General features: G+C 39.7%; 1 protein-coding gene across 1 annotated transcript; it reads left to right on the top strand.

Moving 5' to 3' along the window:
• The first annotated feature begins 7793 nt into the window (after window positions 1-7793).
• On the top strand, window positions 7794-8759 carry LOC138665174 (olfactory receptor 6B1-like). The gene has a single exon (XM_069752476.1). It carries the CDS (start codon window positions 7794-7796, stop codon window positions 8757-8759), a length of 966 nt encoding a protein of 321 aa, XP_069608577.1.
• Window positions 8760-12680: the final 3921 nt, after the last annotated feature.

Raw genomic sequence — 12680 nt, 5'->3', positions numbered from 1 at the left:
GCATAAAAATGGCCATATTTATGTGTACCTCGTAGCCACTTTACGGCATCTCTCTTATACGAGGTCCTACGCTTGACCTACCTCGCTGAGAATAAACGTCTCCATCTGAATGGGTACATGTGAAACCTCTTCTTGGACTCAAATTCTCTCTTTCTGTGGAGGGGTATTGGACCTACTATAATTAAAACACCTGTGGCTAGGAGGCGGGGAGTGCACGATCAGAAGGCTAAAGAATACATTTCAAAAACCTGACCTGCACATCCAAACATAGACTGAGTGTGAACAGGTGCTGAACCCAGAGTCGCCAACTCGTATATAGTTAAGTAAAAAGGGCAGCACACTGCAGCGCCAAAACATGCAAACTTGAAAACACGAAATTTGAACTGCATTACTGCACTAGAAATATGAAAAATGAGAGCTTTTAGCGCATAAAAATGGCTATATTTATGTGTACCTCGTAGCCACTTTACGGCATCTCTCTTATACGAGGTCCTACGCTTGACCTACCTCGCTGAGAATAAACGTCTCCATCTGAATGGGTACATGTGAAACCTCTTCTTGGACTCAAATTCTCTCTTTCTGTGGAGGGGTATTGGACCTACTATAATTAAAACACCTGTGGCTAGGAGGCGGGGAGTGCACCTGTTCACACTCAGTCTATGTTTGGATGTGCAGGTCAGGTTTTTGAAATGTATTCTTTAGCCTTCTGATCGTGCACTCCCCGCCTCCTAGCCACAGGTGTTTTAATTATAGTAGGTCAAGCGTAGGACCTCGTATAAGAGAGATGCCGTAAAGTGGCTACGAGGTACACATAAATATGGCCATTTTTATGCGCTAAAAGCTCTCATTTTTCATATTTCTAGTGCAGTAATGCAGTTCAAATTTCGTGTTTTCAAGTTTGCATGTTTTGGCGCTGCAGTGTGCTGCCCTTTTTACTTAACTATATATGAGTTGGCGACTCTGGGTTCAGCACCTGTTCACACTCAGTCTATGTTTGGATGTGCAGGTCAGGTTTTTGAAATGTATTCTTTAGCCTTCTGATCGTGCACTCCCCGCCTCCTAGCCACAGGTGTTTTAATTATAGTAGGTCCAATACCCCTCCACAGAAAGAGAGAATTTGAGTCCAAGAAGAGGTTTCACATGTACCCATTCAGATGGAGACGTTTATTCTCAGCGAGGTAGGTCAAGCGTAGGACCTCGTATAAGAGAGATGCCGTAAAGTGGCTACGAGGTACACATAAATATGGCCATTTTTATGCGCTAAAAGCTCTCATTTTTCATATTTCTAGTGCAGTAATGCAGTTCAAATTTCGTGTTTTCAAGTTTGCATGTTTTGGCGCTGCAGTGTGCTGCCCTTTTTACTTAACTATATACGAGTTGGCGACTCTGGGTTCAGCACCTGTTCACACTCAGTCTATGTTTGGATGTGCAGGTCAGGTTTTTGAAATGTACCCTTTCTCATGTACAGCACCATGGAATTAATGGCGCTATATAAATAAATAATAATAATAATAGTAATGCCAGTCAGCAGCGTTCAAACTGTGATTAACAAATGAAAAATCAGGGGCTCTGTAAAAACAAAAACACGGTCAGGTAGACCAACAAAAATGTTGTCCACAACTGCCAGGAAAATTGTTCAGGATGCAAAGAAAAACCCACAAATAACATCAACTGAAATACGGGACTCTCTGAAAACTAGCGGTATGGCTGTTTCAAGATGCACAATAAGGAGGCACTTGAAGAAAAATGGGCTGAATGGTCGAGTCACCAGAAGAAAGCAATTACTTTCCAAATGCCACAAAGTATCTCGCCTACAATCCACAACACTGTACAGAGACAAGCCTCAAAATGTCTGGAACAAGGTAATTTGGAGTGATGAGACCAAAATTGAACTTTTTGAACACAAACATAAACATTACATTTGGAGAGAGGTCAACAAGGCCTATCATGAAAGGAACACCACTCCTACTGTAAAGCACGGAGGCGGATCACTGATGTTTTGTGGATGTTTGAGCTACAAAGGCACAGGAAACTTGGTCAAAGTTAAAGGAAAGATTAATGCAGCAGGTTATCAGCAAATACTGGAGGCAAATTTGTACTCATCAGCCCGAAAGCTGAGCATGGCATGTGCTTGGATGTTCCAACACGGCAACAATTCAAAACACAAGGCCAAGTCGACCTGTCTTTGGCTACAACAGAACAAAGTGTAGGTTCTGAGTGGGCATCTCAGTCTCCTGACCTCAATATCATTGAGCCACTCTGGGTAGATCTCAATTATGCAGTTCATGCTAGACAGCCCAGAAATTTACAGGAACTGGAGGCTTTTTGCCAAGAACAGTGGGCAGCTTTTCCATCTGAGAAAATAAAGAACCTCATCCACAACTACAAAGAAAGACTTCATGCTGTCATTGATGTTAGAGAGGCAATACATGTATTTAGAAATGGGGTATGTAAACTTTTTATCAGGGTCATTTGGATGTTTTGGGTTGTCATTATGATATAAAAAGAGAAAAAAAAACAGTAGTTTGACAATAAATGGCTTCACCCAACCACTATCCATGAGTGGAGAAAAAGTTTTGGCGCTATCATTCATATTCTCTGAAAAGAAGGCCAAGAAAGCAAAAATTCTTCCTGGGTATGTAAACTTTTAAGCACAACTGTATATGGTCATGTCCAAAAAATGTATTTGGGACTTTGAAAAGTTGAGGGTGAGCTTGAAGGTTGGTTGGGACTTTTTGAAGTTATTGTGGAAGGTTTTACAATTGATTTTATAATTTTGCAAATACAAATGATACCTTCACATAATGTTAAAAACCTGAAAGCTGTATCTTTGTTGGTTTTAATTTTCTCAGCAAAATTTTACTGTATTGAACAAATGTAATAACAGTTGCAATATACAGTGGGGCAAAAAAGTATTTAGTCAGTCAGCAATAGTGCAAGTTCCACCACTTAAAGAGATGAGAGGCGTCTGTAATTTACATCATAGGTAGACCTCAACTATGGGAGACAAACGGAGAAAAAAAAATCTAGAAAATCACATTGTCTGTTTTTTTAACATTTTATTTGCATATTATGGTGGAAAATAAGTATTTGGTCAGAAACAAACAATCAAGATTTCAGGCTCTCACAGACCTGTAACTTCTTCTTTAAGAGTCTCCTCTTTCCTCCACTCATTACCTGTAGTAATGGCACCTGTTTAAACTTGTTATCAGTATAAAAAGACACCTGTGCACACCCTCAAACAGTCTGACTCCAAACTCCACTATGGTGAAGACCAAAGAACTGTCAAAGGACACCAGAAATAAAATTGTAGCCCTGCACCAGGCTGGGAAGACTGAATCTGCAATAGCCAACCAGCTTGGAGTGAAAAAATCAACAGTGGGAGCAATAATTAGAAAATGGAAGACATACAAGACCACTGATAATCTCCCTCGATCTGGGGCTCCACGCTAAATCCCACCCTGTGGGGTCAGAATGATCACAAGAACAGTGAGCAAAAATCCCAAAACCACGCGGGGGGACCTAGTGAATGAACTGCAGAGAGCTGGGACCAATGTAACAAGGTCTACCATAAGTGACACACTACGTCACCATGGACTCAGATCCTGCAGTGCCAGACGTGTCCCACTGCTTAAGCCAGTACATGTCCGGGCCCGTCTGAAGTTTGCTAGAGAGCATTTGGATGATCCAGAGGAGTTTTGGGAGAATGTCCTATGGTCTGATGAAACCAAACTGGAACTGTTTGGTAGAAACACAACTTGTCGTGTTTGGAGGAAAAAGAATACTGAGTTGCATCCATCAAACACCATACCTACTGTAAAGCATGGTGGTGGAAACATCATGCTTTGGGGCTGTTTCTCTGCAAAGGGGCCAGGACGACTGATCCGGGTACATGAAAGAATAAATGGGCCATGTATCGTGAGATTTTGAGTGCAAACCTCCTTCCATCAGCAAGGGCATTGAAGATGAAACGTGGCTGGGTCTTTCAACATGACAATGATCCAAAGCACACCGCCAGGGCAACGAAGGAGTGGCTTCGTAAGAAGCATTTCTAGGTCCTGGAGTGGCCTAGCCAGTCTCCAGAGCTCAACCCTATAGAAAACCTTTGGAGGGAGTTGAAAGTCCGTGTTGCCAAGCGAAAAGCCAAAAACATCACTGCTCTAGAGGAGATCTGCATGGAGGAATTGGCCAACATACCAACAACAGTGTGTGGCAACCTTGTGAAGACTTACAGAAAACGTTTGACCTCTGTCATTGCCAACAAAGGATATATTACAAAGTATTGAGATGAAATGTTGTTTCTGACCAAATACTTATTTTCCACCATAATATGCAAATAAAATGTTAAAAATACAGACAATGTGATTTTCTGGATTTTTTTTTCTCAGTTTGTCTACCATAGTTGAGGTCTACCTATGATGTAAATTACAGACGCCTCTCATCTTTTTAAGTGGTGGAACTTGCACTATTGCTGACTGACTAAATACTTTTTTGCCCCACTGTATATGCAATATGCAATACTTTCTGTCCAATTTTAGCCATTCTGTTTGTGCTTTTTTTACTATATTTAAATGTTAATAAAAGCAAAAGTTACCCTTGAACCTGATGTATGTATTAGTTGTCTTGTTTGTGATCGTGTTCTTATCATATTTGGTGCATCTATTAAGTCTTCTGAATCATATTTGGACTATTTTTTTAGAGATGCGTTGAAGCTGCTATTACAGTTCAGGAGTGCACCACCTACAACACAGTGCGACTAGGGTTACATGACAGTATCTGTCCAATTTTCATAAAAAAGTGGACTTTTTTTTTCTCTCTTATCATCCGAATACAATCAGTTTTTTAACAGAATCGGCTATTTATTAATGATTTACACAACTATTTATAGTTTCCTATGTTACAGAAGTGTTATGTTTCCGTAAAAATAGGATGCCATTCTGTAGAGTCTGATTTTTTTCTCACACCCATAGACTGGAATGGGTAACTCTCATACGACTTCAAGAGTCAAATTGCAGCAGGCTATGATTTTTTTTAAATCTTTTTTTACAACGCTGTTAGTATATCTACACCATAATGCTTATGTTAGGTTTTCTTTGGTTATGTTAAAGCATTTATAATGGGGATTATTTTAATGTTATGTGATTGCTAAAATATGTTTTTTCCAAAACCCAGCATACTCTGGGTATTGTCATTTCAAAATATAGTGTTTTTTTTAACAATAGACATTTTTTAACAAATAAAAACTGCAAGTTCCTCAATGATATGTATTTCAAATATTTGTATGAATTTTAGGCCTCATTTAGATTTCTTGGGGTTCTTTTGTTTGCTTGTTTGTTTTTAAATTTTCCTTTATATTTTCCTTTATATGAAAAAATAAACCAATTTCTATCAGTATACTGCATCAAATTTTTAGCAGGCTGGTCAGTTTTTACCATCAGTGTTCGCTATTTTTTTGCAGACAAGAAAACTTGATGGGTTTCCCAAGCTCCTCCTAGAAAACAAAAAAAAAAGTGCTGTCTGACTTTTTCATGTACCATTAAACTTGTTTTGGTGAGTCTGATCTGTGAATCAGATAAGAAATGAACACATTTCTGTTTTTCTACAAAAAAGTATAGATGTATGAACAGAACCATAGACTTTAAGGGTACATACCCAAGATCAGTAAATGCTGCAGGATGGACACTGCATACTTGTGCTGCATCCAACCCGCTGCATTCAGCTGTTACAGGATAGTGAATGGGATTTCAAGAAGTCCCATGCCCATTATGTTTCCAGAGACGCTCACATTTCACCCGCGGAGATGGACATGTGGTGCGTCTCTCCAGACCGCAGTATGACAATTTCTCTTGCAGAGATGCAAATATCCGATAGAGAAATTTCATCCATACAATGTATTGGATGCTGTGAAGCCGCAAGGTTCAGTGAACACATGCAGATTCACCTGCATTCAATAGACGGCAGCGCCCACGCTAGTTCCGGATCGTGGGCACATAGCCTAATGGGTACATGTTTTATCCATGACACACTTGGATAGAACATGTTAATGAAAAACAGAAGTATGAATGAGGCTTAAAGCTGCAAAAATAACATATGTGAAGAATGCAAAAGAAAATTATGTTGAAGGACAAGTTCAAACAGCTGTAGTAAAACTTGGGCCTGCAAAATGCGGAAGTAACAAACTACTATAGTACAAAGAAGGAGCAATATTTTTGTAAATAATAATAATCAAATTTTATTACATAAAAAAACAATTAAATGCACAATTGTACAAAATGTGGATTACATAGTTATGGGACATAGTACAAAGATCTAATTGGTCACACATTCACAGAACTCCCTCTAAGGACATAAATACTAATTACATACCATGGAGGTCAGTGAAGTTTATTTAATATGAGTGGATATTTAGAAAAAATCCCCACTCCACAGTCCTGTCTCAATTAGTTCAAATAACAAATATGTCCTATGTTGACAGTCTTTTAAAGGTACAGCAGGCTAAACATGCAGAGGCCCATCTATAATAATAGCCATCCAAACTGATTGCACTAATCCTGGACCTACAGTCAGTATATAGCTAAATACTAGCAGACATGCCCATCTGAAACTGTACCTGTCGACATGATGAGAGAAGTGTGCATGCACCAAAACACCTCGAAGTGCGTTTCACCGCTTCATGCAGCTTCGTCGGGAGTAACAGGCTTAGTGTGGAACTCCACATGTCAGCTGGGGGCAGAAGCTGCCAGCTAGTTACATGTTGGTTCAGGGGTGAGGAATCTTTTTTCTGCCAAGGGCCATTTGGATATTTAGGGCTCCTTTTCACTTGCGAGACATACGTCCATGTCTCGCAGGTTAAAACCCTCTTCTGGTGCCGGCACTTGGGAGCGGAGCGTGTAGCTCCAAGTGTGGCTATGCGGCCGCACGCTTCACTCCAGAGTGCCGGCACCAGAGGAGGGTTTTAACCTGCGAGACATGGACGTATGTCTCGCAAGTGAGAAGGAGCCCTTATACCATCCTTCGGGAGCCGTACAAACTCTGCCCACAAAGTACATCCTGACTCTGACACTGGTTTCAGGACATAATCTTTCATTGCATGCCCTGCAGTGTTCAGTAGTGAACACTGAATGTGTGTGCTAACAGAGCAAGAATAAATTAATGAGCTGGTTGTAATCAAAATACAACTTCCTGCCCAAGAATGCGGTCCCTGGGAATCTGCACGGGGGGCCTGATAAAAGGTCATCGAGGGCCGTAAATGAGGTTCCCCACCCCTGTTTTAGTTGCATGGTCTGTAAATCAGACAACAGCCAGACTAAAAAATAGTGCCCAATTCTTCCATGTAAAACTTTTGCTCAGAATACTTGTTTCTTTATTTTCATAAAAAGCACAAGTGTGTTAGTTCTAGAACCCAGTAGGTAATGATTTCAAAAGTAATTAGGAATTACTATTTAAAGGTTGTTTTGTGAGTGTGTGCGCATGTGTGCGCATGTGTGCATGATGTGGGAGTGTGCGCATGCTTGTGTGATGTGTGATTTATGTCGTGTGAGTTCTATGTGATGTGTGTGCATTTGTGCATGTGAGTGATGTGTGTGTACATGTGTGTGACATGTGTATTATATGTCCGTGTGCATGCGTGCGTGTGTGTATATGTGTATGTGTGTTTGCATTCGTGTGTACATGTGTAGTTTTTAAAACCTTTGGATCACATAGAAAATGTTTTCAGTGCTTAAAAAGTATACTTGATTAGTGAAGTGTAAAAAATCATTGGCAAACAGATATTTTTTTCCACAGCTCTCAATATGGAGTATAAAAATAAAACTGAGATAACAGAATTTTACCTCCTTGGATTTCCTTCTTTGCTTGAGCTGCAGATTATCATTTTTATATTTTTCTTCCTTATCTACGTCCTGACTATATCTGAAAACATCATTATTGTCACCACCATACAACTTCATCCTAAGCTGCAGAAACCTATGTATTTCTTCCTTAGCAACCTGGCCTTTCTAGAGATCTGTTACATCTCAGTCACAGTTCCTAATTTATTAGTAAATGTCCTGAATGAGAAGAAAACCATCTCTTTTTGGGGTTGTATGACTCAGCTCTTCTTTTTCATTTCTCTTATGTGCACAGAATGCGTTCTCTTGGCGGTAATGGCATTCGACAGGTACGTTGCTGTTTGCCACCCATTGCATTATATTACAATTATGAGCCACGAGCTTTGTGTTCAGCTGGCCTTGTCTTCGTGGGTGTCAGGATTTACAATCACCATTATAAAGATCTATTTTATATCTAAATTATCATTTTGCGGTCCAAACATTATCAACCATTTTTTCTGTGACATTTCTCCAGTTCTTAATCTTGCATGTATAGACATGTCATTAGCTGAGTTGGTGGACTTCATTTTAGCACTGGTTATTCTCCTCATTCCATTATTAGTGACTGCTATTTCCTATATCTGTATCATTTTCACAATTTTAAAGATATCCTCAACTGATGGAAGACGAAAAGCATTTTCCACGTGCGCCTCTCATCTAACAGTGGTCACCATATTTTTTTCAACCACACTTTTTATCTATGCACGGCCCAAAAAGGCCAAGTCGGTAGATGCAAATAAGCTGATATCTCTCTTGTATGCTGTTATAACTCCCATGGTTAACCCTTTTATTTACTGTCTACGAAACAAAGAAATCTGGGACACCTTAACTAAATATCTGTGTCACAAAGCAAATTTACCAGATATCTTTTCCATGTGTAATAATAAGTAGGAAATATGAAGTGATAATGGGCAACAGTATTACCATTAGTGGGTTGAACCTTCGTCATTAAAATTGATTGACTATTGTGAAATTGTTATGGTGTCTTTTTACTGTTTTTATGTTTTGCATGGGCATACCGATACTATATTTTTCAAGATTCTGTATATTAGGCCATGTACAGAGGTTATGTGTTTTTTTTTTTATCCTTTTTTGGGAAAAGGTCCATTCGTTTGAAAATGTCTTTTGATTGACTGCAATCCATTCTTCAGCTGGATCAAAAAACGTAGTGTGAATAACTGTTTGGTCAATAAACCGAATAACTAGATCCATTTTCATCAACATTGAAGTCTATGGAAATGGATCATATCGAAAAGTCACCTGTTATTTCACCAGATAACTGATCCATTTCTAAGCATTGACATGCCCAGAACACTAGGAAACACCATTAGTAAAAACTGATTAATTACAAACAGAACAAAATGGATGCAAAATGGGAAACCAAAGCACGCGTCCATATTTACTCAGTCTCTAATGGATTCTGTTTTTCTTAATACTGGATCTTTTACAATCAGATGACAGCTAGATATGTGAACACAGCCTTAGGTGTTTTATAGAGACAATAGTATAATCACTGTTACTTGTTAATTTGTTTGTTCAATTAGTTTTTAAAATGTTATTTCGTCTTTCAACTTCCACCTAAAATGTGGCTTTAAAAAATAAAATGGATTTAAATGGTTATTAATGTGTTTTCAACAAACTTAGCATTAACTAATAGAGCAAACAAAAATAAGAAATTATGTGTTATGCGTCGGAATTCTACATGGCGCGGGATAGATCCCAAGCATTGTCTGGTACTGCGGTTTCCCATTCTGGTCCAGTCGCTGCGATTGCTGCTCAGCACAGATGTCGGTCCCAGCGTCTTGCTCAGGCCTGTGCTGTATGCTTGGTTACTGCTGGCGCTCCAGCCAAGTCTATAGTAACCAGTGATACGCAGGTGCTGCCTTGCGCTCTGGAGTCTAAGTCCAGAGAGGACCTTACTGAACATATCTGTGACGTGGCGTCTTCTCATTGGTGGTCGGACGTTAGCTGCTCTGGTGATGTGGTAGCACTGGATTGGCCTGCGGGCGATGTCTCGCGCGACTGGGCGTGAGTGTTTGTGGTGGTGCCTAATGTATAAAAGGCCCCCAGGGAGCACTAGTGTCATCTATGTTTGGTGTGTATGGGTGGATATTCTACCACTCTGTCTGCACATTCATGCGGTTTCGTTCCCTTGGCTCAAGGTCAGAGTCTCTAGACTGCTACATGCTTTGGGTGCCGGTTAGACACAGGTTCAGTAGTGTCAGGACTGGGGTAACTAGCTGCTTGGCTTTGCATCTGTTTCATTCATGTGTGCGGTTAGAACAGTTTAGTTACAGAGCAAGCTCAACCCTTATGCTATATTTCTCAGTGGAGGAAATAGGGTATCTTATCTAGTGTCATAAGTGTTCTGTCTATTGGCTTAGCATCTGCTTCATTCATGTGTGCAATTGACACTGTTTAGTTGCAGGGCAAGTCCAATCCTTGTGCTTTTGTCCCTGTGTCGGCAACAGGGTTTTGCACTTAGCGTTCTAATTGTAGTACCTCTCGATGAAGTAACTGAGCTTGGTACCTAGTGTTCCGAACACACTGTGTGATGTTAACTCAGTGTGTCTATGATAACGCTCATTGCTTGGTTCCACCACTGTTCACACTAGCAGCAGGTTTCATCTCTGCACGGTGGACCACGGGTTGCAATTGCACTTTCATTTATATTTTATTTTGTGCAATCCACCAGCCCTAACACTATGTAATATATCTTATCAGAGAAATATATTTTTTTTCTCCACTTATGAGCTAAGTCTTCTGTTCTCAGACAAACCGCTAAGATACATGATTGTTAAAAGAAAAGGAAAGCTTGGTAACTGAAGTGGCCTCCATGATGCTGCTTCTGAACACATACAACATAGACATAGAAGATAACCCCCCAAAAATGATGGTCCAAAATATAGCACAAATATATCAACTTTATTAAATTTACATTATTACAACAGATTTTGTCAAGGAACAGAGTAACTAACAACAAACCTCCCAGGGCTATAAACAGTATATACCATATTTTGTGGATTACAAAACACACTTTTTCCCCCAAAGAATTGGGAGGAAAATGGGGGTGCGTCTTAATCTCAAGGTAGCTTACCAGGGTGCTGGCTGCAGTGAAGCGGTGCTACAGGAGGCCGCTGATGGCAGCAGGAGTGGAGCAATGAGGCAAGCCCTGGGCTTGGAGGAGGGGGAATCCCAGCAGTGCGAGGCTGCAGGCCCTGGGCTATCATAAAATGTCAACAAACAGTCCCCTTTCCATTGGTTTACCTGCAGTGGGCTGAGGGAAAATGGCCGCCAGTGGTGGCACATGCGCAGATTGAGATCTCAGAAGCCGAGATCTCAATCTCATCAGGGCTACACATAACAGGGCTCCAGGGCTTATATTAAATAAAGTTGACATATTTGTGAGACATTTTGTAACCCCATTTTTCTTTTGGTTTATCTTGTGATGATTAGTTGAATTTCTCATATTCAGCCAGATTTTTTTGTTTATAGGAATATTGGTTGGTTCTAATAGACAAAGAAGAGCAGGAATATCTCATGCACTTTGTGTACTGAGCATGGGACACATGATCACAGACAATTTCCATCCACAAAGTGAGAACTGAAAGTTAAGAATAGAAATAGGAAGTGAGAATTACTGTGAAAAATGCAGGGCATAAGACCCATAATGTCAAAAAAGAGACTTAGTCCTCATTTTTAAGCACAACAACTTATTCTTATATGACTAAAAAAGAAGCAAAGAAAAATTACAACTAATAATGTGCCATTTTTTTCCAAAAGCACTGTGTGTGTGTGAAGGCACCTTCAGTTTTTTTTCGGATTATGTTATTATTTATTACTCTATTATGTTGGGTTATTGAAACCTGAAAGCATTTTAGGACAGAAGCCTCAATAACTTTAAATAATGTGAATGTTTGAAGACCGAGTCCAGCTGCACAACTCAAGCCACCAAACATGTTAGCAAGAAATATGGGACAGTTGGAGGAATGATATCGTATATGACTGCAATATCACATTATGCGGGCCATAAAAACGCAAAGGTCCACATAGAAGCTGTAACAATTGTTTTAGGTACCAATGGTAATGCAATAGCTATCCTAAAATTGATTTCAAGGTTTTCTTTTCTCAGGATTTATTTTATGGTATGTCATGTTGATTGTATTTTCTGAATCCTTCGGGCTAGAGATGAGTGGATTGATCCAGTTCGGATAAAGTTCAGCTTGTGTGGAAACTGAACTTCCGCATGTCCAAGTTCACCACAATCAATGTCAAACCACATGGATTGTACTGCCTTTTGCCAAAGAATTTCATTTGCTCAGCTTCAATGGATGATATCTAGCTGCAATTATTTATTTTCTCACATTAGTAACATCTATTTTATTTAAATTAAGCTTTGGAGGCAGATTCTAAGGGATCTCTGTGTACACTGTCCAGCCCAAAGCATGGAACATTCATTTACATGTTAATAAAAATGTGTATTTCTCTGTAATAAAAGATTGGATGGCAAATATTAAGATTATTTTAAACTTTCTCTGTCTACATTCCCATTTGTCAGCTTTGGAGGGTTGATACTAATGACAGATTTCCTTTAAAAGGGTCAAACATAGCGGAGCTGTGAACTTCTTTAGGTCCCTTGCTGCCATGGCAACATATTATAACCTCAAGAGGATAAGTGTTATGAACAGGTGATTCAGAACCACAATGGACCTAGTGGTTAAGAGCACACAAAGTGACCTGATAGTTACTAACATAGGACGAGCTCTGAGACGTGGGAACTCTGCTGACCGCAATCCCTAATCCTATCATACC

This window comes from Ranitomeya imitator, chromosome 1, assembly GCF_032444005.1.
Source record: "Ranitomeya imitator isolate aRanImi1 chromosome 1, aRanImi1.pri, whole genome shotgun sequence".
NCBI lineage: Eukaryota > Metazoa > Chordata > Amphibia > Anura > Dendrobatidae > Ranitomeya > Ranitomeya imitator.
The sequence above is the reverse complement of the archived record's forward strand: the minus strand, read 5'-3'. Positions and strand labels throughout refer to the sequence as shown.

Bases quoted from the DNA above. Each gene is read 5' to 3' on its own strand.
- LOC138665174 (XM_069752476.1), top strand. From the start codon at position 7,794: ATGGAGTATAAAAATAAAACTGAGATAACAGAATTTTACCTCCTTGGA.